This window comes from Silurus aristotelis (genome assembly GCF_946808225.1).
Source record: "Silurus aristotelis genome assembly, chromosome: 9".
Taxonomy (NCBI): domain Eukaryota; kingdom Metazoa; phylum Chordata; class Actinopteri; order Siluriformes; family Siluridae; genus Silurus; species Silurus aristotelis.
In genome coordinates this window covers 2522922-2547937 of record NC_139582.1, presented here as the reverse complement: position 1 = coordinate 2547937, position 25016 = coordinate 2522922, and the positions used below count along the sequence as shown (strand labels likewise).

Genomic DNA, 25016 nt, shown 5'->3' with positions numbered 1-25016 from the left:
TGGAACAGAAAAACGGAGGTGTTCTTGGCCCTCCTTCCTACCCTAGCTCTATCAGCACTTACCTTGGTCTCCTGGCTCCATCCATAAAACCCTGTGTAAGGAATTTGGGAGTAAAATCTGAACGCAAATTTACTTTTGAGAAACAGATAAACTCATTAAAAACCAGTTTATTTTAACTTTCCAAAGAGCAGTGGTGGACAAAGTAAATGTAATTTGTTACTTAAGAAGCTTTTTCACGTATCTGTACTTTAATGAAGTGTTTCCATTTGGGGAGACTTTTACTGTAACTTCACTACATTTCAAAGTCAAATATTTGACTTTTTCCTCAACGACATTTTTGCCAAATCAGTCGTATCTTTTTATTTATAAGGATAAAAATTTAACTGTTGAAACACGCAGCGATCCACCAATCAGGATTGAGCTCTCACTCTGTTTTAAACTTGTTTTGATCGCCGCTTAGTGCATCTACTGATCACCAACATACGGTTCAGCATCAGTTCAACAGAACATTTAGAGAGGAATAAATGATGAAGAAACTCCAGACTCGAACTCGACACGACACACTTGACCTCATGTGTTTTTGAGGGAGGTGAAAAGAAGGTTTTGGGCTCATGATCAATCAATCAGTGTTTGAGTCATTAATATCATTCTATTAATAGATCAGTGTGCTGAGAATCACATTCGAGTCTTTTCACATCAACTGAGTTGATTAATTAAAGAGTCTTGTGATAAAAATTATAATAGGAACATTAAAGTTATAATAAATCATAGCACTTTGGTTACTTAAGTACATTTGAAGGCAAAAACATGTGTACTTTTACTCAAGTGAAAGTTTAAAGGGACACTTTTACTGGAGTCACATTTTACCAAATGAATCTCTACTTTAATGTGTAATGTATTTTTTTTTTTTTAACTTCATCCACCACTGCAATTGACCACCTTCAAATGTACTTAAGAATCCAAAGTACTATTATGCCTATAATTTTTGACCAGTTAACTTCTCTACTGATAAAAATAATAAAGGAATTGCTGATTTTGCAAGATGTATGTAAACAGTCAAATATTTGACTTTGAAATTTAGTGAAGTTAAAGTAAAAATCTCCCCGAATGGAAACACTTGAGTAAAGTACAGACGTGAAAAAGCTTCTTAAATACAGTAACGAATTTACATTTACTGTTTTTAATTCCTAAAGGTTGTTATGTTTCATTTATTTTTGTTTTGCATTTCTTGACTGATACTTGGTTGTAAATTGTTTTAATTAGTATTTTTATTTTTTTTTTTACAGTAAAGCACTATGTTATAAAAGGTGTTCTATAAATAAAGTTCACATTGATTGACGTGGATCCGGTCTGAGCTGCAGCCAGTGGCCTCCAGGTGAAGAAAACTCATGTTGAAAACGTCAATTTTGAGTCGCATTCCCTAAATTTGTCTGTGAAACAAAAACTTGCTGGTATGTTCCATTGTCATGACAAAAAGCTTAGTTTAACAGAATGGATGTTTTTTGGGGGGAGGATATTTTCAGCATTTGGACCATTCTGTGCTCTCCATGTGAAATCATCATGAAAAGTTTTAATCATGAAAACATTGATTTAAAGGTTTTGACTGATGTTTAATAAAGCCACAGCCACGCTGTCTACTCTGTGGTGTGAATATTTCATAGCTTTCCACCTCTCACCCAGGTGAAGGATTTGGTTTCAGTATTGGAACGATGATTAACACCTCCCCAGACTACAACCCTTTGGGTGTGTGTTGGTGTGTTTCTGCAACACCCATGAGGCAGTAAAAGTAGACAGCAATTCCTGAGTTACAGGCAGGTGGGCGGAGACCAAAGTGCATGAGAAATGTAGAAGGACAGGTCACACCGGAGACACAGCCAACATAGCTGTATCACACACACACACACACACACACACACACACACACACACACACACACACACACACACACACACACACACACACACACTAATGGCCTTTCTCTCTAGTTAGGAGGAGCCTGGCTGTGTATGCATGTGGGTGTGTGTGTGTTGTGCATGCTTTTGTGTGTGTAACACACTTGGACTCTTTCCCCATATGCTGTAGATGTTTTTCCCTCTGTCCTTTGCACTCTGGAATACTGGCCCCTTTTTATTTTTGCTGCTTACCATCCAGAGGAAGGAATTCCAGCACAGGCCTGTTGCTCAAGGGAAACTTTTTTTTTTTCCATCCTGCCTCTTTTCACAAAAGTTGCTGAGTGGCCCAAAGCGGGTGGAGCAGGTGGCAGCATTGAGTGTGTGTGTGTGTGTGTGTGTGAGTGAGTGAGAGTGTTTGCTGTGGTGTGAAAGAGGTACAGTAATACAGAGACATGCTGCGAAAAAGCACGCCAGGATCCTCGTTCACTACCACGTCCACTGCGGACCAGAGGAGTGAGGTAAGAGCCAACTGAGACACAGCCACACTCACTTTTCTCATTTTCACTCCACTTTTGAGTTGTTGATTTGTTTGTTTGTCTGCTTCTTCTTCTCTTTTTTTGGCCTCATGTTCATCTTTTACACTCTAGGCAAGGTTTAACACACCATGGCTAATCATTCTCAGAGCTGGTCCCTGAACGGGCTCTAGGATAAGATTAGAACAGAGAGTGAGCAGGCGATGTAATGAGAGCCCTGTCATGTTTATTTTATCAGCGCCTGCCATTGAATTGTCATTCAGAGGGTTCTTTCTCACGGCTTATCTACACATGGACATTCAGTTCATCTCCATAAAAGTCATCATCCAGTGACTGCTCATAAATATATATACACACACACACACACACACACACACACACACACATATATATATATATATATATATATATATATATATATAGATTTCTGCATCTCCATATTGATACATACCCAATGATATGATACAATAAAGATACATATGAAGCAGCCACCTATGCGATAGGTTACATTTCACCCATATTACGATGAAGTGTAACCCAATTTCGCTTCAAAACAATGCAATTCAATACAATATGACGCAATAGAACAAATCCAGTATGGTACAAATAGTTAACTTTTATTTCTTTGGTTCAGACAGACAGCAAATTATCAATTAACTTTAGTGTCTTCTGACTTCTAACACATGGCCTCTTTCACACACACGGCTTTATAATGCGAAAAGAAAAAAAAATTTATTCAAACCAGCTCTACCTCTGCCATGTTAACCTGTATTCTATGACTCCCAGGACACGCCTCGGTCTCCGTAGTGTTGTGATGCGTCATATTTGCGTAAACAGTTTAGCGAGGAGAAATCGATCTACATATCAAATATTGATCACAAATGATTGGTCTCTTTTTAAATAATAAAAGTACAGCCCATCTACTGATAGTTATATCGAAATAAATAAATCTGTTTATATCGAAATGCCAACTTGTATCCAGTGCACACTTTTTTAAATGGATGCATCACATCGTTCATTTTTATGCCGACGCTGCAAATCGCTGAATCAGTTCCCGCACATACGGTGCATAAAATCCTGCAAGTTTAGGACGAGTTTTGGCTAAGGTTGACATAAGAATAAAGAAAAGGTGTGATCTTCGTGACTTTGATCGGTTTGGCATGTATTTTTGAAACTGCTGGGATTTTCACATCAAACAGTTTCTAGAGTTTACACAGACAAAACAAAAGCAAGATCAGTATCTCCAGTATCAGTACCTGGTTCCTCTTAAGGTTTCTTCCTTATGCCATCTCAGGAGGTTTTTCCTCCACCACAGTTGCCACCGGTTCGTTCATCAGGGACGACCTTACACTTATAAAGAAGATCTTTTTTATCACCACATTATCTGTGTAAAGCTGCTTTGAGACAATGTTTATGTTTAAAAGTGCAATGCAAATAAAAACAATTTGAATTGAATTATTATCAATTATCAACTATTATCAATAGCAAATATCCAGACTGGTCTGAGGTGACAGGAATTTACTTAGTAAAGCATCTCAGCAGCACCATAACTCAATTGAAAACTCAAAGAAGTTCAAAAAATCTGCCAATATTTCACTACTTCTGACCTCATGATAGCTTTAGATTTTTGTTCTTGGCTGGCAAGAGTGGAACTTGATGTGGTCTTCTGCTGTTGTAGCTGGTCTATCGTATGGTTTAGTGGTTTTTGCATGCTGAGATGCTTTTCTGTTCACCACGGTTGTAAAGAGTGATTATTTGAGTTAGATTTTCTGTCTTGGCAGCTTGAATCGATCTGGCAATTTTTTCTCAGACCTCTTTAACCAATACATTTTGTCCACCAATAGAAATGTTTATACTCAAAGCAGACCATCTGATGACAGAAGCAACAGCATGACGAATAAAGTTACAAAGATCAGACTTTTTTTGTTCCTTCATTCTGATGTTTGCTACGAACAGAAAACCTCATGAAATGAGCAGGTGTTCCTAATAAAACGGACAGCAAGTGCACCTCTTACTTCCCTATTGTTTCATGAAGCGAATAAAAACAAATGGATCGCGTAATTAATTGGAAACATATCGCTTTTCTCAATAAAATGAGGTCATTAGGTGGCTTCCAAACACGATGCCATGTGCTAACACTTTTGGCATCAGTGTTTCAGGGGCACTATTTTAGGAACTAAAGAACATTGTTGTTTATATTTCGCTCCTGTATGCACATTTGCAGCATTTGCATGGGGTGTAATTTGTTTGGACCGTAAGCTAGGGTGTGGTAGTTAGAGGCTGTTTATATCGCTAGTAAGGATAATCGCAAACAAAAGTGCAGTAATCATTATTGTGTTCAAAGTAATGACTACTTTTGGTAATACAAGGATTTCGAATATATAGAATTAACTAAAGCACTCTGGAGCTTTAGGGCTTACAGAGTCGCGTTTCTTGTTCACCTTGTATTTACTGTCCTCATTAGTACTAGTCTTGTTTTGGCTCAGTTTCGCCATGAGCCCTTCCTTCCTTCCTCTTTGACAAAGCATCTTAGACACGCAAACAATAGCATGACTTCATTCCTGTATAGTTTCCCTAAACACCAGAACCATCGAGCTGTTTTTGTGATGTCTATTTATTTGTACGAACTTCTTATGTCCCGTAATCGGTCTCCAAAACGAAATATTCAATAAATATCAAACAATTACTGTTCACATTTTTTAAACTCTGCTTACACAAGCAAACAATGAGGTTTCCAAACAGAGAAGAGCAGGGGGTAGGAATGAAGGCTTCCACTGGAATCAGACCAATCTTGTGAACTCGTATCTAAACAAACTATCGGTTTTTTTATTTTATCTGAGCGCACAATCCATAAATCAGCAAAATGATAAGAAATCTTCATCTGAACTTTCAATAACACACTAAAATATTCGTATAATGTAGCAGGTATGAATGAGGTCATAGTTTCACTGAAATGCTGTAGATAAAACTCTGATCTGCCATAACATCCACCGAAAATGAAAACGTTTACTAGACCGATAAAATGAGTAATGTTTGTGATGCTCTTTTTACTGACCTTTGATTACCCTGCTTGTGTGTGTGTGTGTGTGTGTGTGTGTGTGTGTGTGTGTGTGTGTGTGTGTGTGTGTGTGTGTGTGTGTGACCATAGAGAGGAATCAGGCGTCTTAGATTGACCCTGCGATCTGAGGACCTTCCCACTACACAGAATGAGAAGACAAAGAATTCTCTACGCTCAGTAAGTTTTTTTTTTTTTTTTTTTCTTATCTGCTGCTAAAATCTGCGCAGGTGCATAGTGACCTCCTCACTCAGGTACCTCATTTACAGCAAACCCCTTTCCTGCTTTACACTTTTTAAAGAAGATCCTTAAAACTGATTCTCTTCTCTTCTCTTCTCTTCTCTTCTCTTCTCTTCTCTTCTCTTCTCTTCTCTTCTCTTCTCTTTTGTTCTATCATATTTTATTCTATTCCATTCTATTCTATTCTTCAACATGCAACATGAATATATAATTACGTCTAAACCTAATAGTTCTATATTTTGCGAGATGTTTTACTAAAACAATTGCATAATTGTCTGATGATGTGCAGAAATTCTGAAATAGAAATGGTTGGACGATTACTATCATACTGAAAATAGATACCAGATTTAAAAGAATAGAATTGTCAGCAATTCCTTAAACACTTCCTGAAGAAATTTCCTGAAGAAATTCCGCATTATTTTCTGTAGGGAACGGGGGTCAGTGATGTGGTTGAAACAATGTGTTCCATTTACACGCATACCGATGATAACAGTGTCTCTGTCCATGACACACTGTTCTGTGTGTTCTGTCTTTTCTGTACCTTGGACTGATATGATTTCACATCGCATGCTATTATGGTGCAGACCAGTGGTGCAGTTTTGGAGATGCTCTGACCCAGTCGTCTAGACGTATAAGGCTGCCTTATAAATAACTCCACTCACTTACAGGTGCCATGATGAAGAGATCATCAGTGTTCTTCACTTCACCGCTCATAATGTTATAATGTAATCATGTTATGTTATGTGCCTGGTACAAGGAATTTGTTCCCTGCATACAGGTTCTTCTAGTACTTACATACAATGGGGTATAACATATTAAACAGATATATATGAAAGTAGAGAGCCTAGGGGGCAAAATTACAAAAAAGTTCGGTACTGAGGGCATAATCTGTTCAACGTGGCAAGAGCAGGTGGACGCTGTACTACAGTCCACATGAAGTGTTCGTGACAGAAAGAACCTGTGAAACAATGGTTCCTGTACCTGGTTATGTCAGTGCAGAACGCTCTGTAGCTTGGACTAAATGTTTGACTAAGTCATGGTTAAGGTTTCTGTTTCCTATCCTGACCCTGGAGAAGTTCTGAGAGGTGGCTGGAGGAGCATCAATGATCCGCAGAGTTTGTTTAAGCCTTCAGTGATCTGATTTGGTGGCTGAACCATTAATTTTTTTCCACAAGGACTCAAAGGCAGACACTGTGCTGTTTGTTATGGCAAGTTGGAAGAAGCATAAAGAGATTCTGTCTCGTGTCATCTCTAAAGTTGTGAGCATGCTCAGTGCCCAGGTTTTTTGGACTGCACCAGACAGCCGACTGTTTGACCTCGTCTCGTATCTGTCATCATCCTGGATGAAGCCGATGACTATAGTGCCATTTGCAAACATCAGTAGTTTTCATATATTGTATAGAGGAAGAAGAGCCCTAGGAAGAGCACACATTCCTGGAAAACAACATTATTGATTACACAGGTGCTGAATTTAGATTTCTGAAACCTCACCAGCTGTCTTCTGGAAGCTGGTAATTCGTGCTAAACTGAGATCCATAAATACAATCCTTGTAGAGGTTCCATGAATGGCTGAGGTGTAAGAGGTTATAATCTATTTTGAATACTACCTCCACTGACCACTTAGCTGGCTAAGAAACTAGGGTGGAAGCCAATAACGTTCTTCAGATTCATATTCAAAAGTCAAATATTTGACTTTTTTTCTCAATCTCAACCGGTAACCGGTCAAACACGCATCAATCCTCCAATCAGGGTCGAGCGCACGCTCTGTTTTACACGTGTTTTGATTGGCGCTTGGCATATCTACTGATCAGCAACCTACAGTTCAGCGCCAGTACAACATCAAGCAGAACATTTAGAGAGGAATAAATGATGACGAAACTCCAGACTCGAACTCGCCACCACACACGTGACCACATTTACATGATTTTTTTTAAGTCGTTGTTTCGGGTTCATGATCATTGTAATAATAATCAATCAGTGTTTGAGTCATTAATATCATTTTATTAATAGATCAGTGTGCTGAGAGTCACATTTGAGTCTTTTCCCAACAACTGAGGTGATTAATTGAAGAGTCTTGTGATAAAAATGATATGAACATTATAGTTATAATAAAATCATAGAACTTTGGATACTTAAATACATTTGAAGGCAAAAACTTTTGTACTTTTTCTTTAGTGAAAGTTTAAATGGACACTTTTACTTTAACTGGAGTCACATTTTACTGAATTTATCTCTAATTTAACTCAAGTACATAGGAACAATAGAACATGTTCATCTTGTCAGCCAGCTGTTGATTGTCTACAAAGTGTGGGGAAAGAAGCTTGTTTTGGCTTTTCAAAACTCTCATCTCTCTTCTCAATGTCTTTGATGCAGGATTATACCGAATTTCTTCAGCATAGCTGTAGGCATCTTCTCTAGCTTGATGAACAATATACTGAAGAACAATATCACCATCTAATGAATATAGTGCAAAGTCTAAAGATTCTTACACTTTATAATGAAGGATAATTGCAAGCAATATTTTGGTGATTATTTACTTAACCAGCCAGTGTTCTTTCTTCCTAAGATGCACTAAGATTCTGCACATCTTGACTGCTGCTGTATTTTTTGCACTACATTGTGTTCTTATATACACTCCTGAGTATAGTTTTTATAGTTTTTACAGTACTGTATAACCAAGTATACAGTAGGTTTACTGGTCGGCACGCTGTCTTGTCTTGTGTTGTCTGTCTGTACTGTTTATTGTCTGCACTGTTTGCACCAGGTTGCACTCGATGCACTTTATGTAGCTTGTGTTGTGTTGTAGCTTTATGTTGTTTAGTGTAGCACCAGGGTTCCGGAGGAACGTTGTCTCGTTTTTACTGTGTACTGTGTAAAATTGTGTATAGTAGAAATGACAATAAGAGCCTCTTGACTTGACTTGACTTGACTTGACTTGACTTGACTTGACTTGACTTGACTTCCCATTGGGTATTTTGTTTTATAGTAAAATGCCTTTAGAATCTTTTCATAAAACCACGCGGTAGAAAAGCGAGACATTTTATGGTTGTTGTTTTTTTTATCTGCTGAACATGTGTGTCACAGCTGGTAGTCATGACTGAGTTTTACATAATTAACAACCGTCAGTGACGCACCGAGCTTGGCCATGAGGGGAAAAAAAAGAGACAAAAGACAATGACGTAGAAGAAAAGAACGAGTAAAACTAGCCCGCTGAGAATCTGAACGTGTCACCGGAATTATATGTCGATGTTGAAGCTATTTTGTTAACGGCGTAACAATACTAAATTGATAGGGGTCCATCCTGTAATAAGATAGGATAGGCTGAGTAATTGAATGCTCTGTGAGTACACGCTACCTGAGAACAGCTTTGGCAGTGGCAGCTACAAAGTATAAGTTTCAGGAGTGAAGCTTTGTCTTTAACACAACTGGTGATGTTTTTATGATACGTATACGTACAAATGACCTGGTTTTAGATCTTTATATCTTAAATGGTATGTATATATATTAAATGTTTAGGATATTGCAGCATTTAAAAGGAAGTGGAGAAAAATGATTTTTTTGATGTTAGTTAGGATGGTTTCAGGATATTAACTAGCCGACAACACAACAGTTTTCCGCCCAAAATTAAGACCACCGAGGCCGTATCTTATCTGCCTGTCTGAGGTTACATCCAGGGTGTGCAGAATTCAGGGAGTCGCCTATGAAGACTCCAAAGATCAAACATCTAATGGGAACCGTCTAAGGAAACATATCTCTGTGCTTGACTGATTCAGCAGAAAGACAGAGCATGGCCGCAGTATCTAATGCTATTGGGTCTTTGAAGTCACTTTGATTGACTGGTGCCTCTCCCTCCGAAATTCCTCACGCCATTCGTATTTGTTTCTTCTGAACTCGCCCTTTGTGTCGTATCTCCTGACCGATATGTCTGGGATCAGGGGTTGTGAAAGGCATCGTTGTTCTCGTGTCTTGTGGTGTTCAGATCACTATGTAAAGGGTTTCATTCACATCCAGGACTTTGTATATAGATGCTGTAGATCGGCTGTAAGAGGTTTGAACGGAATGATGCTTATTTTGCACTGCGTAGGAAGTAAAACTGAAAAAGGCGCAGCTGCTTTGTGAATCTAATTGCATCAGTGATAAAGTATGTGCTCATCAGGGAAAAGGGAATACTACTTCCGGACTGCGAGGAAGCGTCTGGACTTGATTAGATGGAGAGACACGGCCTCTAAATCAAAACCTGTGAATATAAATATTGCGCTTTGCAGAAAAAGAAAACTCGATATTAACCCATTTGACCTTCTTCTAAATGGACCTTAAGGACTGCTGATATATTCTCAAGCTACTTGACATGTCTCAGTAAAAGGGTGGCGCACGATAATGGTACGAAGGTTGAACCATTTCGAGTGCCTTCTAAACAAATAATTAAATGAATGACATCTATAGTGTAATATTGTATGTATATATACACACTATGTGAATAAAAGTATATGGACACCTTAACATATGATACAATATGTGCTTATTTGGACATCCTGTTTCACATTTAGTTTTTATTTACTGTTATATTAACCTTCACAAGATGATTTTGTGGAATTTGTGCTCATTCAAAAATGCAAGATAGTTATAAAAATGGCGGGTACATGTGATGTAGGGGAGGTGAGGAGGCCAGGGAGCTCTATAGCAGGATTTTTCCACTTCAACCCATGTAAATCATATCTTCATGAAGCTGGTGTTCCAATACTTTTGTATTGGTACAACACACACACACCCACACACACACAAAAACACCACACACACCACCTCAATGACAATTAATACCACAGTTAGGAACAGAAAAAATGCTTTTATGAACATACTGCACATTCATAACCGATAATATGGACATTTTTGACACACCTGGTACTAATGATTGATCTGTAGACACAAATATTGAGCTCTGATGTGTGTTGTGTTGTAGGATGGCAAGATGGTCAACGGCACCTGGATGAAAAAGAATGGGCTCATGCAGAGAGAAAGACCTCCAGGACGAGAATCACCTGTTGAGGAGAAGGTACGGATGCCAGGCACGGCAACATAATTACACTGTTATAGACACACACGTGTCACACGAATGAACATGAAACAATATATGACCCTGGTTATGTTGTCTTCAAACACAGATGTTAGTTTTCACAGTCTTTACTGTTGAATCGTAAGGCTTATAGTCCACACATCAGTCATGGGATTGCCTCGTTGTTGGTTATGGAAACAAACCAGAGGAACAATATAACTCGAAGTATTATTGAACATTTTATCTTGGACCATGAGGAGTGAGTGGATCATTATTTGGCATCCAGAATCCCAACACTAGTAAACATGCTTTAAATCTAGTGGGTGATGATGAATAAAATTGCGAGTCAGATCATTGATATTATCACCGAATTCTTCATTTAATTTGTGCAACACACCAGGAAAGTGCAAAGTGTAAAGTTCTGAGAGACACGTGCATGTTTCTTTGGTTTCTATGCAACAAACTGGGTCATGTAATATTTTGAAGATTTACTTTGACCAAACTAATCTATAAATGTCCAGATGTTTTACTTTATTTCCAGTGAAAAATCCTCCCTTGGCATGAATTACAGCGTTTCACACTCTTGGCATAGAGACAGTTCAATTCTCCAAACATTCAGCTGAAATACTTGGAAAACCTCTCAAATGTGTTCCTCACTAGTTGGAAATTTCTTTCTGGTGATCCAGTTCATCTCAGAGCAGTTCAATAGGATTTAGGTGTGGTGGCTGAGAAGGCCATTCCAACTAAAACCCCAGACAACTTACAGCTCAAAGAGCTTGGACGTACGTTTCATTGTTTAATGGTGATTTTGGTTCCGATGGGCCACGGTCCAGACGGAATTGAAGTATGGAATGGGAGCCATGTTGGATTCCTTTCACTTTCCAGAATAAGTCTCCAACTACCGCTGTTCCAAAACAACACCAAACCAATAAGCGTCCACCTCAATTTCTGTGTGGGTGAGGCAGTCTGATCAATCTTCTCTCTGTTCTCCATATTACATAAGTTCGAGACAAAAATGTCACATTTGGTCTCTTCTTCCGGTCATTCATGGTGTAATTCTGTTTTTTTTTTTTTGTTTGTTTTTTTTTACCGAATTTGTTGCATATAAACGCAGTCTCTGTACAGCAACTAATGATTAGAGCAAAATGTTCTCGCAGCCCGTCTCTGGAATCTCCACACTCCTTATTCTTGTGTTTTCTATCGATGTGTTTCCAACCCACATCAACAGGTGCATTCCAAGAATTGACTTTGTTTGAAGCAGTGTTAGATAAATCCTTCATGCATTATGTATGGAATAACACATGGTGCTTTTTTTACTCTGCATTTCCTGGCATTTATTTTTCCGATTCACAGGTCCTCAGTACTGTATAGATAGATAGATAGATAGATAGATAGATAGATAGATAGATAGATAGATAGATAGATAGATAGATAGATAGATAGATAGATAGATAGATAGATAGATAGATAGATAGATAGATAGATAGATAGATAGATAGATAGATAGATAGATAGATAGATAGATAGATAGATAGATAGATAGATAGATAGAATGTAGTTTTTGTCATTTGTACATATCTCTCTCTCATATATATATATATATATATATATAGAGAGAGAGAGAGAGAGATATGTACAAATATATATATATATATATATATATATATATATATATATATATATATATATATATATATATATATATATATATATATATATATATATATATATATGATATAAACTACATTGGCATGTGAGGGAGGATTTATTTGAAGCTGGACATGTGTCTCATGGACATTCTGTGCCTTGAGCTGAGAGCGAGAGAGACAGCAGCAATGATGTAGAATGCTTGACACTATAGACGTATTGCTGAAACACTACACCATCAGTTAGGATTTTTTGTCATTGCTTGTTCACCAAATCCCATATCTGACCACTCAGCAACACTGCGCAGAAAAACAAAAGGCCTGAGCATGCGCGTGCTGGTGCTTTCTACTTCTCACGGTGCCAAACTGCACAGTTCTGTATATTTACACAGGTGTTATGAGACTGTGCACAAGGACACACGCTTATTTACACACATGATGTCCTCACGTGATATAAAATGAACAGTCACCTTCTCCAGTTTTGTTAACCACACACACACACACACACACACACACACACACACACACACACACACACACACACACACACACACACACATACACACAGATGGAAATCTGACCCCCCCCCATGATGTTGTCTTCCTCAGCACTCTTACAGTGTGAGCAATGGTGATGTTGCCGAGCGAGAGACGCTACCGGGACTCCGGGTGTACGGCGTGGTGCATCAGGAAGTGATGGCTCATGAGCGGCCTGCCAGTGACTTCAGAGATGAGATGAGGTACATCAGAGAGGTGAGTGCTGACAGATACGGAGAGAAAGAAACATGAACATGCGAGGAGACATGTGGGGGAAAAAAATTCTAGTGTCCAACAGTGTCCCCTCTTTATAAGACATGTTTGAGTGTCCTTGTATAGTAAATTAAAAACTCCACCCCTTTATAGTGTCTTGGATGCTGAGTGCTGAAAGGAAGTGACATCATAGTGTAGCCCTCAGTGATGCTACATACTCAGGCCTGGTCTTGAAGATCCAGGGCTGATATCCTGTATGCATGTCTTATATTGTCAGAAAATCCATCTAATTCAGACTCATTCTTCTAAAAATCTCCTAAAACTCCAGAAATTCGACATTTACATACATCTACATCTTGTAAAAGGGTATTTTCAGAAACATTTGACTTAAATTTCTCTCACTTCTACATCTGAGTAATTGAAGGTTAATTGCTCAAGGGCCCCGGCAGTGGCAGCTTTGTGACGCTGTGATTTGAACCCATGACCAAGTCCAACATTTTATCTACTGAGCTACGACATCCCCTTATTATTATTACTAGTCGTACCAGTAGTATTTTTATCTTTGATTTTAAAATTATTTTTCACGAATTTACTACATCACATTCTTATAGAATAATAGAGTATATTTTTTTATTATATTTTAAATATAATCAATATTGCTTTTTTCTATTGTCTACACATTTTTTCTTTTTATACATTTATTAAATGTATAATTAATTATTAATTATTATTATTATTATTATTATTATTATTATTATTATTATTATTATTATTATTATTATTCATTTAATTCAAATCAAATTTCATTTGTCACATATACATTCATACAGGTTTAGCGGATATTTAAATATTTAAAGTCTAAAAATATAAATAGAAGTATAAAGTGTAATTATAAAGTATAGCTATAAAGGATAAAAGGTAATATACAGTGAGGAAAATAAGTATTTGAACACCCTGCTATTTTGCAAGTTCTCCCACTTAGAAATCATGGAGGGGTCTGAAATTGTCATCGTAGGTGCATGTCCACTGTGAGAGACATAATCTAAAAAAAAAAATCCAGAAATCACAATGTATGATTTTTTGTAACTATTTATTTGTATGATACAGCTGCAAATAAGTATTTGAACACCTGAGAAAGTCAATGTTAATATTTGGTCCAGTAGCCTTTGTTTGCAATTACAGAGGTCAAACGTTTCCTGTAGTTTTTCACCAGGTTTGCACACACTGCAGGAGGGATTTTGGCCCACTCCTCCACACAGATCTTCTCTAGATCAGTCAGGTTTCTGGCCTGTCGCTGAGAAACACGGAGTTTGAGCTCCCTCCAAAGATTCTCTATTGGGTTTAGGTCTGGAGACTGGCTAGGCCATGCCAGAACCATGATATGCTTCTTACAGAGCCACTCCTTGGTTATCCTGGCTGTGTGCTTCGGGTCATTGTCATGTTGGAAGACCCAGCCTCGACCCATCTTCAATGCTCTAACTGAGGAAAGGAGGTTGTTCCCCAAAATCTCGCAATACATGGCCCCGGTCATCCTCTCCTTAATACAGTGCAGTCGCCCTGTCCCATGTGCAGAAAAACATCCCCAAAGCATAATGCTACCACCCCCATGCTTCACAGTAGGGATGGTGTTCTTGGGATGGTACTCATCATTCTTCTTCCTTCAAACATGTTTAGTGGAATTATGACCCAAAAGTTCTATTTTGGTCTCATCTGACCACATGACTTTCTCCCATGACTCCTCTGGATCATCCAAATGGTCATTGGCAAACTTAAGACGTGCCTGGACATGTGCTGGTTTAAGCAGGGGAACCTTCCGTGCCATGCATGATTTCAAACCATGACGTCTTAGTGTATTACCAACAGTAACCTTGGAAACGGTGGTCCCAGCTCTTTTCAGGTCATTGACCAGCTCCCCCTGTGTAGTTCTGGGCTGATTTCTCACCTTCCTTAGGATCATTGAGACCCCACGAGGTGAGATCTTGCATTGAGCCCCAGTCCGAGGGAGATTGACAGTCATGTTTAGCTTCTTCCATTTTCTAATGATTGCTTCAACAGTGGAAATTTTTTCACTAAACTGCTTGGCAATTTCCCCGTAGCCCTTTCCAGCCTTGTGGAGGTGTACAATTTTGTCTCTAGTGTCTTTGGACAGCTCTTTGGTCTTGGCCATGTTAGTAGTTGGATTCTTACTGATTGTATGGGGTGGACAGGTGTCTTTATGCAGCTAACGACCTCAAACAGGTGCATCTAATTTAGGATAATAAATGTAGTGGAGGTGGACATTTTAAAGGCAGACTAACAGGTCTTTGAGGGTCAGAATTCTAGCTGATAGACAGGTGTTCAAATACTTATTTGCAGCTGTATCATACAAATAAATAGTTTAAAAATCATACATTGTGATTTCTGGATTTTTTTTTTTAGATTATGTCTCTCACAGTGGACATGCACCTACGATGACAATTTCAGACCCCTCCAGGATTTCTAAGTGGGAGAACTTGCAAAATAGCAGCGTGTTAAAAATACTTATTTTCCTCACTGTATATATATATATATATATATATATATATATATATATATAAAAGAATAAGAGAAAGGGATGGGTGTCTAAAGTGTTTATATTAAAAGTTACACTGAGGTGTGCCAGTGCTGCCTTTTTCCTCTTTTTATGGCTTTATCCATTAGGGGGCGCCACAGCAGATCATCCGTCTCCATACCCCCCCTGTCCTCTACATCTGCCTCTTTTACACCAACTACCTGCATGTCTTCCCTCACCACATCCATAAACCTCCTCCTTGGTCTTCCTCTTTTCCTCCTTCCTGGTGTCTCCATCCTCAGCATTCTCCTACTGATATACCCCATGTCCCTCCTCTGCACATGTCCAAACCATCTCAATCTCACCTCCCTCACCTTGTCTCCAAAACGTCCTACATGCGCTGTCCCTCTAATAAACTAATTTCTAATCCTGTCCATCGTCATCACTCCCAACGAACATCTCAACATCTTCAGCTCTGCTACCTCCAGCTTCACCTCCTGTCTTTTACTCAATGCCACTGTCTCTAATCCATACAACATCTCAGGTCTCACCACAGTCCTATAAACTTTCCCTTTCACTCTCACAGATACTCTTCTATCACAAATCACTCCTGCGATCACTCTTCTCCACCCACTCCACCCTGCCTGCACTCTTTTCTTCACTTCTCTAACACACTCTCCATTACTTTGCATGAATATTTAATACAATCATTACAATATATTATATATACTATGCTATTGCTATTCATTCTAAAAGATCACAGTTGTTCCACTTTCTTATTTCTTTCTGAAGTGCATCAGCTGCTATTTCTCCCTTCACCACGATGAAAAAGTCACTGCAGATACGTTTCGGTTTGAGGTGTAATATTTGTATACTGGGTGAAATATTTGCTTATGAGGATGGTAAGTGTGCTGTGATGTTTGGGATGAGCGTTCGATGAGAGTTTATGGACACCTGAACATCCCATTCCACATTTAGTCTCCATTTGCTCTCATAATAAGCTCCACTCTTCTGGGAAGATGCTCCAGTAGATTTTGTGGAGATTTGTACTCATTCAGAAACACAAGGGCGTTAGAAATTCAGCGTTTAAATTCATTGTTCAGTAGAGTCGAGGTCAGAGCTCTATAGCAGGACATCTTTCACTCTAACCCATTTAAAGCATATCTTAAGGGAGCATATCTTCCAAAGACGTCCTATACAATTCTCTGCCTCTAAATTTGTGGTAACAGTTTGTAAAAAAAAAATGAAAAATAAAAATACAAAAATCGGGTGTCCCAATACTTTTGACACTATAGACTGCCTTGTTGGGAACAAAGTACAGTAAATGGCAAATAAAACCGATTCTGATTAAAATTGTGTCCGAACTGTTTCGCTTGCAGGTGCGGGATTCCTTGGAGAAGGTCCGAGAACGGATGTACGGTCAGTTTGGAGGGATGCAACAATCGATGCAAAAACTCTCGCAAGATTTAAAGGTAAGAATATAAAACATCATCAATCATTCAGTTTTCTTTTAATCATTACGTGACATTTTAACACCGTTTTTTGGTATATTTGCGAAAATATATTTTTAAATCATTAGAAAATTCATATATTCATATATTTCAATCCAAGAAAATACATTCACATGAAACATTTGAAGAAAATCTTTATTTTATTTACTTTTACGGCATTTGGCGGACGCCCTAATTTAGAACGACTCACGACTGAGCAGGGGAAAGTTAGGGGCCTTGCTTAGGGGCCCAGCAGTGTCAGATTGGTGGTGGTGGGATTTGAACTTGTGACCTTCTGATCCGAGGTCCAATGAGCCACAACCTCTTGACCCACCTACAATTTTATGTCTATAACATGTACATATACAGTAACACATTTCACAAATCAAGCAAGGAACATTAAATGTATTTATATTATAAAATATATATTTCTTATAGATACTTTGATCTCCATCCTCATTGTACTGTAAGGTTGGAAATGTATTTTATTGAGCATCACAGCATACAACATATATTTAAAATATATTTTAGCCAAAAAAATTTTTTTTTTTACCGTACTGGAATACATTGAAGATACATACGAAGCAGCTACTGATGCGATACGATATAAAAAAATATAAAAATAGGATGTGCCTTCACAAAAAATCTTTTGTAGTAAACCAGAAGTTCTTTTCCTGTTGAGTCTGCAGTAAGTCACAGCTCTGCCTCTACCATGTTAATCTGTATTCTATGTGACTCTCAGGACACGCCTCCGTCTCAGTGGTGTTGTGATGCGTCGTATTCATGTAGCAGCAGCGCCGCTGAGAGAACGACCTCGCTCGAGAAACTGTTTAGCGACAGAAATCGATCTACATATCAAATATCGGTCACAAATTATTGAATCAAATGTTCGCTGATGGACATTTATTTAGCACAAGTGTGTGTTAGAGTGTTCAATTGCGTGTTGGGTTTCGCTAATTAACACAAATTCAACCCGATCGGACAACCTTAACATCTGCCTCTTTCAAAACCAACCACCTGCATGTCTGCAAGTATGTTTCAGGTTAAAGACATTACACTGTGTGTGTGTGTGTGTGTGTGTGTGTGTGTGTGTGTGTGTGTGTGTGTGTGTGTGTGTGTGTGTGTGTGTGTGTGTGTGTGTGTGTGTGTGTGTGTGTGTGTGTGTGTTACAGATGGCGAGCTCTCATAATAGTTACCTGGAAGCAGAAGTGAGAACGAAGAAAGCGGCGCTGGACAGTTTCGATCAGATGAACAGCTCGCTCATATCAGCCAACATCGACCTGCAGGTATGCAATCAAGCACTCGCATCAACTCCCAGGATTGATATGAAGATCAAAAATGAGAATATGTGGACAAAAAGGTGTAACTAGATGATCTGTTAGTACTCAGGATTTCACACAAATGCCAAACGTGAGCATCCTCGTTGCACGGAAATGTGCACAACCGAACTCCATTAAACCGATTGTGCATTGTCCTTTTTGTTGAGTTGTGTTTGGTGTGTTGCTCGGTGTAGAAGTCGCTGCTGGAGAGCTGTCAGGGCCGTGTGGGGAACAGGGAGGAGATGAGGGCGCTGCGCACGTCCTTTGAGAAGACTGAGGAGAAGCTGAGAGAGAGGGAGAGACAGCTGGCTGCTGCACATGCTGAAAACCGCATGCTGAAAGAACAGGTACTGTGGGCACACACACACACACACACACACACACACACACACACACACACACACACACACACACACACACACACACTATATGGACAAAGGTTTGTGGACACCTGACCATAAGATTGAAATGTCCTTATTATTGAACATCTCATTCCACATTAAGTTCTCATTTGCTCTCATAATAAGCTCCACCCCTCCGGGAAGATGTTCCACTAGATTATGTGGAGATTTTTGAGATTTCATATAGAAACACAATGGTGTTAGTAAAGTCAGGTTCTGATGGAGGTGAGGTGAGGAGGCCTGGGGTGCTGTTACTGTTCACATTCATTGTTTAATACGGTTGAAGCTCTTTAGCAGGAGATCTTTCACTCCAATCAATGTAAAGCAGACAGAGATACAATACTGTGCCTTCGAGTTTGAGGTAACAGTTTGGGGAAGAACCACATATAGCTAGAAAAGTTGGGTGTCCCAATACTTTTGACCTAGCAGTGTACATCTTCAAAGAATATTAAAATGTTTTCATGGGTTGTTCAATGCATAGTTATGTGTGTGTGTGTGTGTGTGTGTGTGTGTGTGTGTGTGTGTGTGTGTGTGTGTGTGTGTGTGTGTGTGTGTAGATGGAGTCCTCTCAGGAGGAGAATGTCAAGATTTTGAAGGATATGAATGCTAAACTCCAGCAGCAGTATGACCAGCAGCTGCAGGAACAGCAGAGGAAACACGGACAGGAAATTGCAGCTCTGCAGGTACACAAAAAAACTGAGCCAGTGATGACCATGGCAAAGAAAATCTCCCTCAGAAACCTTAAAAGGAACCAGACTTATAAGTTAAAAATATTAATTACAGTCCAAATCCAGCTTCTTGAGTTGCTCAGATCTTTAGGCTGCTGATGTGATGTGCAAACGCACACATACACACAAACTCATCCAGGTATCACATGATTTCAGTATTCCAGTGTGTGATTAAATATATTCCTGATGATCAGTGATGGAGAAATTACACAAACCATGTAGTTAAAGTAGAGAACCATTTAGTCAAATGTGACTCCAGTAAAAGTATCCATTTAAACTTTCACTTGAGTAAAAGTACAAAGGTTTTTGCCTTCAAATGTATTTAAGTATCCAAAGTACTGATTTATTATAACTATAAATGTTCCTATGATGTTTTTTTTTTTTATCACAAAACTCTTCACTTAATCAACTCAGTTTATGTGAAAAGACTCGAATGTGACTCTCAGCACACTGATCTATTAACAGAATGATATTAATGACTCAAACACTGATTGATTTCTATTACAATGATCATGAACCCAAAACCTTCTACTTAAAAAAAAAATAGTGTAAATGAGGTCACGTGTGTCGAGTCTGGAGTTTCTTCATTTATTCCTCTCTAAATGTTCTCCTGATGCTGAACTGTTGGTGGTCAGTAGATACACTGAGCTCCAAGTTCCAAACAGAGTGAGCGCTCGATCCTGATTGGTGGATCGCTGCGTGTTTGACCGTTTTTTTCACAAAATGTAGTGAAAGAGTAAAGATATTTGACTGTGAATTTAAAGTCTCTACATTCACTTCCTTACTGTCCACCGCTGTTGACGACTCACTGAAAATAACTGAACAACAGTCGTTCCTCCTGGTAGCACTGATAAAGCAAATGTCCTTGTGGAATTCTAAAAACCGACACAGCTAGAACGAAACACGTGAACATTGATGTGCTCTGATAAATCCCAGGCCCAGCTGGAGGAGTACATGAGGCGATTGGACGAGGCTGAGACGAACATGAGGCTTGCTGAGGCTAAAATAGCTGAAAAGGACCAGAGGATCAGTGAGGTGGAGCGTCTGCTTGATTGCATGGCTCATGTAAGGCTGTATTAAAAAACAAACACACACACACACACACACACACACACACACACACACACACACACACACACACACACACACACACACACACACACACACACTTAAAGGGGAACATTGCTTAGATAAACGAGAGATTATGCTTTTTTGTTTTTTGCAGGAAAAGGCACACTTGACAGAGAAACTCTGTGAATGTGAGAAGCGATTGCGAAGCATGGGTGAAGATCAGCTGGACTCAGCTGGAGCTAAAAAGTAAGAATTATGGACCAAATGTTCTCTGGTTTGTGCTCGCTTTAATTATTCAATACAATAGTTCAGCATGATAAGAGTGTGTTGTGTGTGTCAGGGCGGAGCAGCTACAGAAGGAGGCGTCCGAGCTGAAAGACAGAATAAAGCACTTGAATGACATGGTCTTCTGCCAGCAAAGAAAGGTCAAGGGCATGATAGAGGAGGTAAGATCTCACGCTGTACCTCAGAACGACGTCCTCGTTTTCATTACTGCTCTGTAAGTGCACTAGACAAAGGTTTGTGAATATCCTATTCCATATTCCACATTTTTCCACAATCATAATCAACCTTCAATCTTCTGGGAAGATGTTGTTTCACAAGAGTTTGCATGTGGAGATTTGTGCGTATTCAGCCAGTATAGTGATATAGGTGAGGTGAGGTAAGAAATACTGAGGTAAAGTATGTGAGTAAGTTTTTCCCTGATGAGCGTGATGATCTCAGATGTCATGCGAAGAAACTCAAAATGCACTTAAATGCAAAGAGAGTTGAGCTGCTCAACAATTTCATGGGTTTTTAGGATGTGGAAGCAGTCAGCATTCGAATTTATCCTAAAGATGTTCACTAGGGTTGAGGGTCCAAGCTCTACAGCAGGAGATCTTACACTCCGACCCATATCTTCATGGATATGGTTTTGTGCACCGGGCCATTGTGATGATGGAACGGGTTTGAGGTTCAACAGGTCTCAAGTGAAGAAAAAATTCCACATATGTTTGGAAAAGTCAGGTGTCCCAATGCTCTTGTTTATATAGTGTCCCTACAGCATATGTACAATTATTATAAGAAATTCAGCGTTCAGTTCTACGAGATGCTGCAGCTCAGGAGTAGTAATGATGTGAACTTGAACTTCAGCATTGCCAGTGAACTGAACGACGTCTGGGCTTTGAGGAAAAAACGTTTAAACTTTGAACTTGTTTAGACTGGATGATTCCTTAGCCGTAAGTCAGACATTACATTATTTCATAGCCTTGTGTCTCTGAATGGAATTATGATAGACTCTATCCTGTCTGTTCAGGTGACTAAACTGCGAGCTGAAGTGGCACGGAAGGACGCGTACATTTCCGAGTTGTTGGACAGGCTGGCGATTGTGGAGTGTGAGGTAAAAGAGGAAAAGCTTGCGAGCTGTGGTTCGGAACGCCTTTCGCACGCACTACGCACAGAAAGGCTAAGCATTCTGAAGTTCTTCAGCATTCGGGCGGCCAGGCGGCGTGTGCATTCGCTGTTATTTCACAATATTTCATTCTTGCACAAGCATGGCAAAGAGGTCTTTTTTTTTTTTTTTGCTGTGAAGTTCGGAAAATCAGTTCTTTATAATAAATAATAAAATGTGCCTACATTTTTGTACTTTAGAAGAATTACTCGTTTTATGAATAGGCAAATCTGCTACTGAAGTGCCACTGAGGTGTAGCTTCTCAACCACTTCCTGTTCCACTGGAATACTCACGCAGCCTAATTTGCATATTGGAGCATGTTAAAATTTACGTCACTTTTAAACCGATGTTTACTCGATTTTCAGCTCCCTCCTGTTTTACAAACATATATACCCATCCTCCATATAATCAATTTCCAAAGTCACATGACCACCAAACACCAGTGGTGGATGTAGTACACCAACCATTTGACTCCATTTGAGCCATTTGAGTAAAAGTAAAAGCGTCCCTTTTTAAACTTTCACTTGAGTAAAAAGTACAAAAGTTTTCGCCCTCAGATGAACTTAACTCAGTTGATGTAAAAAGTTTTAATCCTCATTAATAAAAAGGAACGACTAATTTCGCAAATTGTAGTTAAGTTAAAAGTCAAATATTTGACTTGGAAATGTAGTGAAGTTAAAGTAAAAGTCTCCTTAAATGGAACCACTTCAGTAAAACACACATATGTGAGAAAGCAACTTCAGCACAATAACAAATAACATTTACTTCTTTACTTTCCATAATTATAAGCAAATAAATGATGTCACCACATACAGGCTTCAAGCCAACTTCACAGCAAAACTGCACATTGCTGATTCAGCATGGACGGCTTGGATTTTCTGAGCATGTCAGGATCTCTCCGAGCATGTCTGGTTGACCTCTGATTGTTTCTGATGACTTGGACTTTTCTTTTCTCTCTTCCGGTCTGACTGTGTGCTGTGCTTTTGCTTCTTCTCCCAGAATAATGAGTTAGAAGACAAGCTGAAGTATTTTATGTCTGTACAGAAAGCTACTGAAAACAAACCCCTCACAAAAGAGATCGGCGTCGGCTGCAACATTCTCGTTAGGTAATCAACCGGGATCAGGATGCTCTATTTATTTATTTGCTCTATTCAAGGCCACTGCAGCTTCATAAGCATCATCTTCTGCTTTTCCTTTTTTTTCCCTCGCAGTCACCCCGATCCTCAGCCGTACGAAGGTCCGGCTGGCCTGAGACATCCGAGCCGGCTGAGCCAGAGTTTGCTCCGATACACACCTTTGCAGTACAGCAGCATGCTCTCGATGCGCTCACGGGAAACTCTGGAAACCCATGAACCTGCGACGAGTCCTTCAGAAAACGTAACACAAGCTCCAAGGAACAATCACGAAACACAAACAGCGCCAGCACCTACCTCCCCAAATACGGAACTGTCCTCCTTTAGAAGTGATCGTCCCAGAATCTACACGCCATTCATGAGGCTGATGGAGATCTCATCCAAAATAAACACAGACTGAGCTGCGTGTAATGATTGAAAATTGGAAAAGTATTGATGTTTTATTCTTATTCGTTTTTTATATTTAAATATATATATATATATAGTGCCTGTCCAAAGTCCAATTAGGAGACACATGCATGTTCCTTTCATTGTTCTTCACTAGTTGGAGATTTCTTCCTGATCTTGTGATCCAGTTCATCCCAAAGCAGTTCAATAGGATTTAGACGCTGCGACTGAGCAGGTCATTGCATGATAGATATCAATCCAGACGTCTGTTTGCGCACTTAATAACGCTTACAGAGCTCAGACGTACGCAGTCCAGATGGCAGTGTGAGTTGAAGTATGGAATGGGAGTCATGTTGGGTCAGGATTTCTTTCACCTCCTGGAATAAGTCTCCAAACCTCCCTGCTCTAGAACAACCCCAAACCATTAGACTTCCACCTCCAGGTGTGATTGTGGGGGTAAGGGAGTCTGATCACATCTTCTCTCCTGTTCTCCATCTTACACACGTTCTTCTGTTAGAGACAAAAACCGTCACGTTCGGACTCCTGATTTATATTTGTCATATGCACATTACAGAACAGTGAAGTTCCTCTGTGCATATCCCCCTTGATGTTGATGAAGTAAGAACGCAGGTTCAACCATGAAAGAGCATCCCCAGAGCACAAAGCATTAAGGGCCTTCCTCAAGGGCCCCAAGAGCAGCAGCTTGGCAATACCCTGAGCATGAACCACCATCCTTCTGATCAGTAACCCAAAGCCTTAACCACTGCTACTCAGAGGAACATCCATGTGTTTCAATACAACATCAAAGTTTCCATACTTTTGACAGTCTTTACCCTGTATATATGTAGATACCGATGCACTTTTCACTTTGTTTACAAAACGACAGTGTAAGTAGTTGAAAAATTCTATGAGCTTGAAAGTGTATATTTTTTATTTAGCTCGTCTCGTCTCGCAAAAACAGTTCATTTCTCACCTCGCTCTCATTTTGTGTAACGGTATTTAAGTTGTTCACACTTGATGCAATATTAAAGCAGTTCTTCTCCAGATTTCATTAAAGGTGCTTTTTATTTGTCACGTGTACGTTACAGCACAGTGAATTTCTTTCTCTTATCCCAGCTTGTTCAGAAGCCGGGGTCAGAGCACACGGTCGCTCATGATACAGCACCCCTGGAGCACAGAGGGTTAGGGGCCTTGCTCAAGGGCCCAAAGAGTGGCAGCTTGGTGATACAAGGGCTTGAACCCCCTCTGACCTTATAATCGATATTAAAACTACCTGAGATTAAATATTTTTTACTCTGAATTTTAACTACAATATGTTGCCAAAAGTATTGGGACACCCAGTTTTTCCAGGCGTATGAGCTT

At 39.3% G+C, this 25016-nt stretch overlaps 1 protein-coding gene across 2 annotated transcripts; it reads left to right on the top strand.

The window, feature by feature from the left end:
• The first annotated feature begins 1869 nt into the window (after window positions 1-1869).
• Window positions 1870-24700, top strand: myzap (myocardial zonula adherens protein). Of its 2 annotated transcripts, none has more exons than XM_083549982.1 (14): window positions 1870-2410; window positions 5574-5660; window positions 10678-10770; window positions 13025-13168; window positions 17075-17167; window positions 18358-18471; window positions 18699-18851; window positions 19463-19588; window positions 20570-20698; window positions 20859-20950; window positions 21045-21150; window positions 21999-22082; window positions 23179-23240; window positions 23346-24700. In XM_083549982.1, exons 1-14 carry the CDS (start codon window positions 2345-2347, stop codon window positions 23665-23667), a joined length of 1671 nt encoding a protein of 556 aa, XP_083406108.1. In that variant the 5' UTR covers window positions 1870-2344; the 3' UTR covers window positions 23668-24700. The 2 variants fall into 2 exon arrangements, with proteins under 2 accessions (XP_083406108.1, XP_083406107.1); XM_083549981.1 differs by having other exon boundaries at window positions 1923-2410; window positions 23134-23240.
• Window positions 24701-25016: the final 316 nt, after the last annotated feature.

What these genes read in the sequence shown, in the direction of transcription:
- myzap (XM_083549981.1), top strand. Translation starts at nt 2,345, where the DNA reads ATGCTGCGAAAAAGCACGCCAGGATCCTCGTTCACTACCACGTCCACT. An exon ending in CTGCGGACCAGAGGAGTGAG is followed by an intron (nt 2,411 to 5,573) that starts GTAAGAGCCAAC and finishes GTGTGACCATAG; the next exon opens with AGAGGAATCAGGCGTCTTAG. An exon ending in CAGCCAACATCGACCTGCAG is followed by an intron (nt 18,472 to 18,698) that starts GTATGCAATCAA and finishes TGCTCGGTGTAG; the next exon opens with AAGTCGCTGCTGGAGAGCTG.